The 8795-nt window shown below is 45.9% G+C and overlaps 1 protein-coding gene across 1 annotated transcript; it reads left to right on the forward strand.

Annotated features, from left to right (window-relative positions):
• KRT12 (keratin 12) lies at nucleotides 276-7381 on the forward strand. The gene is made up of 8 exons (XM_003131461.4): nucleotides 276-894; nucleotides 1278-1360; nucleotides 3089-3245; nucleotides 4294-4455; nucleotides 4556-4681; nucleotides 4795-5015; nucleotides 5955-6025; nucleotides 6928-7381. Exons 1-8 carry the CDS (start codon nucleotides 328-330, stop codon nucleotides 7023-7025), a joined length of 1485 nt encoding a protein of 494 aa, XP_003131509.1. The 5' UTR covers nucleotides 276-327; the 3' UTR covers nucleotides 7026-7381.

The following is an 8795-nucleotide window of genomic DNA, read 5'->3' on the forward strand; positions in this document are numbered from 1 at the left end:
AGCCAGTGCAGAACACACAAGCAGTAGAGGAATTTGGGGAAGAAAAATTATTTATGACAACCTATCTATCCTCCACCCAGATTTTCTTTCCCCATAACAAATATGTCATGGGAGCAATTATTCAGTTATTTCCATACCAATGAATTGTCAATACGCATTAAATCATTTTCTTGTTGAGCTGGTCAAAAAAGTTTGGTTGCTGGAAGATTTTCACCGAAGAGAGTGAACTTTTCAACCGCAACACCCCTTCCATGACCTATAAAAGGTACCCTTCCTGCCCCTCAGACACTGCACCTTCCCCGGGTTGTGGCTCTCCCCGGCAGCACCATGTCACTCTCCGTGCGCACCTCTGGGCTGTCCCAGCGGCTGTCTTCCCAGGGTGGGACCCTGGGCAGAGCCAGGGGCACGTCGGCCTCAAGCATTGGAAGCAGCTACGGGGGAAGTGCCTTTGGCTTCGGCGGCAGCTCTGGGGGAGGCTTTTCTGCTGCTTCCATGTTTGGTTCTGGCTATGGCTTTGGTGGTGGCTCTGGGAGTTCCTTTGCAGGAGGACTGGGTGCTGGCTATGGGGGCGCCGGTTATGGGGGCGCCGGTTATGGGGGAGCTGGGGGAGGTGACTTTGGGGGCCTGGGGATTGGATTTGGAGGTGGCTCTCCAGGGATTCTCTCAGGCAACGATGGAGGCCTTCTTTCTGGATCAGAAAAGGAAACGATGAAAAATCTTAATGACAGATTGGCTTCCTACCTGGATAAGGTTCGGGCTCTAGAAGAAGCTAACACTGACCTAGAAAACAAAATTCGAGAATGGTACGAAACACGTGGATCTGGGACTGGAGACCCCAGGTCACAGAGTGATTACAGCAAATATTTTCCATTGATTGAAGAACTCAAGAATAAGGTAATAACATGATTTTTTTCGGAGAGGGTTTGGGAATTATTTTTTACTTTTCTTTTTGCTACTTCAATATTTTACAGTGACAGTTCCCCCTAAAACTTAGATATTTTTCAATTCAGCTATATTTGGAATAATTTCTCATCTCAAAATATTATTTCCTTTTATCATTTACCATGAAGTAGCTAGATTTCCACTACCGTTTCTGTAAGAATTTCTTAATTTTAAGTAATACTTTATAAATACTTTTTCTTCTAAAAAGTTAAACTGCCTTGAACTCTTAATAAAATAATGCTTTAATATCACCTAAAAATTTGCTGTCAAAAATACAATTACAAAACACTAGTATTTCAAGACCTCATTTTGTGTGCATCCCCTGGTTTTGCCAGATCATTTCTGCCAGCATTGCAAACGCCCAGCTCATCTTGCAGATCGACAACGCAAGACTGGCTGCCGAAGATTTCAGAATGAAGTGAGTAGAATAAAAGGAAGATTGACGAGGGGTTCCTGCCATGGTGCAGTGGGTTGAGAATCCAGCTGCAGCAACTCGGCTTGCTGCAAAGGCACAGGTTCAATCCTTGGCCTGGCACAGTGGGTTAAAGGATCTGGCGTGGCTGCAGCTACAGCTCAGATTCAATCCCCAGCCCAGGAACTTCTATAAGCCGCAGGTGCAGCCATAAAAATGTTTTTCTTCTCTATTCTCCTGCTTTCATTGATGGCAAATATTTCAAATCTTCTACAGTTCGCACATTCCACACATTTAATGTTTTGGAAGATCACACTGGGCATTCTAGAAGCTACCTAGAGTCAAACACAATTCACATTACATGTTCTTAATTATAAGTTGTTTAAACCCAGAGCTAGGCACTGCTTTTTTTTTTTCTTCAGCACATGAAAGTTCCCAGGCTAGGGGTCAAATCAGAGCTGCAGCTGCCGGCCTACACCACAGCCACAGCAAGTCAGGATCCAAGACATGTCTTCGACCTACACAACAGCTCACCAAAACGCCGGGTCCAGCAAGTCAGGATCCAAGACATGTCTTCGACCTACACAACAGCTCACCAAAACGCCGGGTCCTTAATCCACTGAGCAAGGCCAGGAATTGAACCCACATCCTCATGGATACTAGCCAGTCTCATTTCTACTGAGCCACAACAGGAATTCCTGGGATTGACATATTTGACATTTGCTATTAACTCAGGACATGCCATGATAATTCTAGCAATGTCCTAAACCTCAATCTTACCTGCATCAAAATCAATAATGCTTTGCCTGCAAGTTGAATGATCTTTCTCTTGATGAAACATCCAACTAAAATATTAACTGTGCACTTATTTTTCTATTCCCTCCTCCTTTCCCACACTCCACCCTCCCAGACATAAGGAGAAAATACTCGAGTCCCCTGTGCTCCATGAAATTTCCAGACAGGATGTTGCAATGGTGATGAACCTGAACCTGTAAAATCTTAGTACAAGTTACTAAAGAAGTATCCATGTTTTAAATTAAATCATGAGGAAAAGTTAAGCAAGATGACTAATTACTATTTTCTTTTCAGCTGCTTTTAGGATTCTATCAGAAATTCCTTAGTCCAAGTTACTAAAGAAGCATCAAATTTTTTTTCTTTTTAGGGCCGCACCCACGGCACGTGGAGATTCCCAGGCTGGGAGTCCACTTGGACCTACAGCTGCCTGTCTACACCACAGCCACAGCATCTCCAGATCCTTAACCTACTGAGCGAGGCCAGAGATTGAACCTGCATCCTCGTGGATACTAGTCAGATTCGTTTCTGCTGAGCCACGACGGGCACTCCCGTGTCAATGTTTTAAATTAAATCGTAAAGAAAAGTTAAGACGACTAATGACTGCTTTCTTTTCAGCCGCTTTTAGGATTCTATCAGAAACTCCACCTAGAGAGGGGCGGCTACCGTTCCTAGCTGGGGCAGCCAGCCAGAAAAGTTGCAGCCTGGGGTACAGTGCTAGGAGGGTTCAATTGCTGATAGAAAAGTATCACTTGTTAATTTTTTTACTTCTATCAGAAGCAGTAGACTATCTAAAAAAAAAGGAGGAAAAGTCAAAAAACCAAAAACGGCGTTGGATATTATGGTGCTGCCAGGTTTGTGTGCAAAGCCGCCCTGAGGACGACAGGGGCCTTATTCAAGTGGGTGCGTTGATCCTCTAAACTTTTCACCCATCATTTGCAGATATGAAAACGAGGTGGCCCTGTGCCAGAACGTGGAGGCCGACATCAACGGGCTGCGCAGGGTGCTGGACGAGCTGACCCTGGTCAGAGCCGACCTGGAGACCCAGATCGAGACCCTGAACGAGGAGCTGGCCTACCTGAAGAAGAACCACGAGGAGGTCAGCCAGAAACCACAGCTCTCTAAGCCGCTTTTTTTCCCTCCCAGACCCCGAAATGACAATTTCAAGTTTACAAATTTGGAGTTAGAACTGGATGATACATTATGTCCCTGGTAAAATGAATTTGTGTGTGTGTGGTGGTGGTGGTGGCAGTTCCTATTAAATTAGATTACAGGCACTTTTTGATCTTGTTATTGACGTCATTAGGTGAAGATAATCAGTATTTTAACTGCCCTGATTTAGTGATTTTTAAAAAATGTATTTTTGGATGTATAGTTGATTTAGAATGTTGTTATTTCTGCTGTACAGCAAAGTGATTCAGTTATACATATATACACATTCTTTTTCATGTTCATGTCCATTTTATCTCGGGGTCCTGAAGAGAGTTCCCTGTGCTGTACAGTAGGAACTTGCTATTTATCCAGTCTATATATAATCGTTTTCTAATTTTTTAAAATATGGTATTTTTAAAGTTCAAAAAAGTCTACTTACAATACATAAATGTCATATATGCTAGAAAAAGTAGTTATACCCAGTGTAAGACACACATGGAACTCTGATCTGCTGAAATGCATATCCGAAGCTGGCATAGAGAAGGGACATTAACTGTGCATGACCTTGGCATTGGGCTTCTAAAGAGCTTTCTACTGGAAATGAATGACCATGGTACAAACAGTGGGTAAACGCAGATACCACCTGCAGCCCTCCCTTTCGCAGCTGTAGTTGAAATCCCCAGGGGTACCACTTCCACCAGGGCTTCCCTTCTGGTAAAGGCCCCGGATCCCCAAAAAGCATCCTTTAGGCATGGCAGGCACAGGGCCGGGGACCCGGGGTGAGTTTAGGGGCCCATGAAATTGCCTTAAGTTCTTTTAAAAGCAGGAGAAAAACATGAATTCTGGGCTTTAAAAAAAATGTTTGAATATGTTTGTCTTTATACCAAGGCAGTTGTAAAATACAACGTTTCATTTTTGTGTATGTGTGTGGAGGAAGAAGCCCAGGAAAGTCACAGTGGGCCCCTGTGCCCCTCTCTCTCACTCCCTGTCCCCAGGAGCTCCAAAGCTTCCGGGCGGGAGGCCCAGGCCAGGTCAGCGTAGAAATGGACGCTGCACCCGGAGTGGACCTCACCAAGCTCCTCAACGACATGCGGGCGCAGTATGAAGCCATCGCCGAGCAGAATCGGAAGGATGCCGAAGCCTGGTTCATCGAAAAGGTACCACCCGTGAAAACAAAAGGTGTTGACCCATTCGCATGAAGACCGCGGCGGGCAGGCCTCGTTCCCGTCCCCTCCTCACCCCCGTTTGCTGTGGCAGAGCGGGGAGCTCAGGAAGGAGATCAGCACCAACACGGAGCAGCTGCAGTCCAGCAAGAGCGAGGTCACCGACCTGCGACGCGCGCTTCAAAACCTGGAGATCGAGCTCCAGTCCCAGCTCGCCATGGTAAGACGCGGCTGCCTTTTGACTCGCATCCAAAATTAGTAAGACCAGCGGCCGCCTTCCGCCTTTCGGTCCCCTGCATAGTTCCGTCTGTGCCATTTCCCTCCCACGTGCAGAAGAAATCCCTGGAGGACTCGCTGGCGGAAACCGAGGGCGACTACTGCGCCCAGCTGTCCCAGGTGCAGCAGCTCATCGGCGGCCTGGAGGAGCAGCTGCTGCAGGTGCGCGCCGACGCCGAGCGCCAGAACGCCGACTACCAGCGGCTGCTGAACGTCAAGGCCCGCCTGGAGTTGGAGATCGAGACCTACCGCCGCCTGCTGGACGGCGAAGCCCAAGGGTGAATAGATAGATGACAGGGTGAAAATAATCGCAGTGGCTGACCGACAGTGAACCTCGGATGCACTTCAGGGGCCGCAGAAGCAGGAAGGGTTTTTTTTTTTTTTCAGATGACAGAAAATAACATCTCTGGTAAAGACATGCCTTAGATTTACTGAATGCTCTATATTTTCCAAAGTGTCCTCACCCATTATCTTCCTCGAAAGTTCTTAAAATGCTGGGAGGAACAAGGGCACCACAGAAAGAGGCAAACTGCAGATGAGCCCTGGAAAAATCAGCCGTTCACGTGCTGATGGCAGTGGCACAATGCTGAGAATGACACAGCAAACAACAACCACCCAACCACCTCAGACCCACTATACCCAACTTTCCAAAAATAATAGCAGCCCTGACTAGAGTGGGAAGAATTCAGGACTGTCGATCAGGAACACAGATTTTCCGTTAATTGCCAGTTTGCTTCACTTTAAGAACCCATTTCACGAGTTCCTGTCCTGGCTCAGCAGTAGCAAACCCGACTCGTATCCATGAGGACTAAGGTTCGATCCCTGGCCAGGCTCAGTGGGTTAAGGATCCGGTGTTGCCCTGAGCTGTGGTGTAGGTCGAAGAGGCGGCTGGCTCAAATCCCGCATTGCTGTGGCTGTGGTGTAGGCCAGTAGCTACAGCTCCGATTCGACCCCCAGCCTGGGAACTTTCATATCCCATGGGTATGGCCCTAAAGGACCAAAAAAAAAAAAAAAAAAAAAAAGCCCATTTCAGACTAGGTTTGGAAACAAAGGTGCAAGGGGCCAACTGACTGAGGTGCATCATTCAATACTTCTTAATCAGGAAGTTTGGAATGCCTTCTCTAATTGGCCCTTTTTCAAGCTCAACTGGCCAACTCCTTATTCCTCTTCATTCCAGAAAGCATCATGTGATAGCATCTCCCTTGTTTTCTCTACAGTGACTGTTGGGACGGAAGTTTATATGTGACAGCCTCCACATCTCAGGCACCATCCACTGACTCCTCTAAAGGTATGCAGATTCCCTAGGCATCACTGAGAATAGGTCACATCTGCTAATGACTAAAACTGTACCAGCTCACTGGCTATTGCAGCGTTATCAATAACCAAAAGCCTATTTGTATTCTGAGCCAAGGAAGAACATTCATGCCTTCCTGCAGAAAAATTCATAGTCCGCACTGGGTTAAAACTTTTGGCAAGCTCAGAAAGGAAAAAGAAAGAAATCTACAAGGAGGTTATTATGAGAATCATAAACACTTTTAAAAATCTCTGTCCTTTGTGCACACTGAATCCGTCTTGTTAGATAAAATGCACTTTCAGGAGTTCCCGTCGTGGCGCAGTGGTTAACAAATCCGACTAGGAACCATGAGGTTGCGGGTTCGGTCCCTGCCCTTGCTCAGTGGGTTAACGATCCGGCGTTGCCGTGAGCTGTGGTGTAGGTTGCAGACGCGGCTCGGATCCCGCGTTGCTGTGGCTCTGGCGTAGGCCGGTGGCTACAGCTCCAATTCAACCCCTAGCCTGGGAACCTCCATGTGCCGCGGAAGCGGCCCAAGAAATAGCAACAACAACAACAACAACAACAAAGACAAAAAGACAAAAAAAAAAAAAATGCACTTTCAGAATGCAAAAGTCACTTTTAAAAGCTTAAATTTGACGGACTGTATCAGTCAAGATCTAACTTAGAAGCTTAAGGTAAAACCACCAATTTTATGGTTTTCGTTTCTTTTTACCAAGGTATAAGTGATTTACAGTGTGGTGTCAATGTCTGCTGAACCGCATAGTGACCCAGGCTTACACAGATACTTTCTTTTTCTCTCTTTCCTTACTCACTATCTTCCATCAGCAACACAACCAATTTCAGACGAATACTGGAAACACTAACATGTGCCTCCTTTGTTCCACTTTTACCTTCAGACCCTACCAAAGCTCGAAAAATCAAGACAATTGTGCAGGAAGTGGTGAATGGGGAGGTGGTCTCATCGCAAGTTCAGGAAGTTGAAGAACTAATGTAAAATTTCGCACGATCTGCCCCATGATCGGTTCCTTAGGAACAAGAAATCTGCAAGTAGAAATTATTCCCTTTAGAGTAAGATGATATATTAATTCCATCTCGATTTCTGTTTGTTTCCTCATCTTTGGATTCCCTATTCACTTTGAGTCTTTTTTGCTCTTCTGAAACAAAATTCAATTGCAAGTCATTGTGGCCATGTTGGTCTTTATGACAAAACTCAAAATTGTCTCACATCTTTCTGGACCTTTTAACAAAAAGTCTTTTAACAAACTTTCCTCTGGTGACCTGGAACATGTTTTTAATCACGGGATTCTGATCAAGTAGTGTGGTTTTAATAAAGTTCATTTTAATAAAAGACGGATGGTAATGACGGGAACCGTGTGCCTTCTTGAATCCAACCACAGTGTCAAGGGCGTAGAGGGAGGTTTGTGAAATACTAATAGTAAAGTAGATAAACATGGGGATAAAGACGCTGAGGTTGGAGGTTAAGAAGTTTCAGAAGTCCTGTCCTTTTTACATCAGCCCATCAAGGTTACCAAAAAATTGTATTGTCCACTACAGGCAAAAACAGTTGTCCTGTGCATGTTTTTGGTTCCTTCTTTCATTCAGTCAAGAAACACTTCTTAAACCCCCAGAGTGGGCCAGACTGGAGATTCAAGGAAGAATAAGATGTGGTTCTTGCTTGGAGGGGCTCACAGTTGAGGGTAGAGATAGACATCTCCTGGGAATGGTCACATGATGAGACAGGGCACACAGAAGTTCAGGGGACCCTTAGAGGAAGAAATGAGCAATTTGCCAGGAGGCAATCAAATGCTTCATACAGAAATCCACCAGGTAGAGAAGGAGAACAGAAAAGGCACCTGTGGGAGTTCCCATCGTGGCTCAGTGGAAATGAATCTGACTGGCATCCATGAAGATGCAGGTTTGATCCCTGGCCTCGCTCAGTGGGTTAAGGATCCAGCATTGCCGTGAGCTGTGGTGTAGGTCACAGACGTGGCTCGGATCTGGTGTTGCTGTGGCTGTGCTGTAGGCTGGCAGCTATAGATCTGATTCGACTCCTAGCCTGGGAAGCTCCATATGCTAAGGGTGCGGCCCTAAAAAGAAAAAAGTAGAAGAAAAATGAAAGAGCACCAGTGACAGGACACAGGGGGCAGGAGCAAACCTTGTTTGATGGCCTTCCTCCTGTCTGGCACCAGCGAGGCCCAGGGTGGGGTTTCTATTAGGGTGGGTCCGACCTATGAGTCAGTAACAGATGTCATGTTCTGGGTTGGGGCAGATGGTGGCCAAAGTCTAAGCCTAGTACATGGTGATTTCAATTTAAGTTGCCAAATTCTCAAAACCTTGAAAGGAAAATGATGGCAAGATTTACTGATGAAGAGCTTGACCTCTGAAGTCAGACTGGGTTCAAATCCTGGCCCTAATACTTAATAGCGAGTCACTTAACCACCTGCATGCCTCAGTGTCCTGATCTTTAAAGTGGGGTGGGTTTGTGAAGGGTAAATGAGGTAACATATATAAAACAATAGGGACAGTACTCAATATTTGCGTCCTTTTATCCTTTACTGTGTGTGGCCAAAAATGTTAGGGAAAACCGAGGGAGATGATGAGCAAGGAATGTCAAAGAAGAAGGGAAGGAGAGAGAGCCACGCAAGCCTGGGGGAGTCCAGCAATGGGTACAAAAGCCCTTGGCAGGTTATCAGGTCATCTGAAGTTGACTCGCTTCCCTATGCAGCATTCTGAAGTCGCACTTCCTTTTACATTTGCTAGTGGT

The sequence above is a fragment of the Sus scrofa genome, chromosome 12 (genome assembly GCF_000003025.6).
Source record: "Sus scrofa isolate TJ Tabasco breed Duroc chromosome 12, Sscrofa11.1, whole genome shotgun sequence".
NCBI classification, from domain to species: domain Eukaryota; kingdom Metazoa; phylum Chordata; class Mammalia; order Artiodactyla; family Suidae; genus Sus; species Sus scrofa.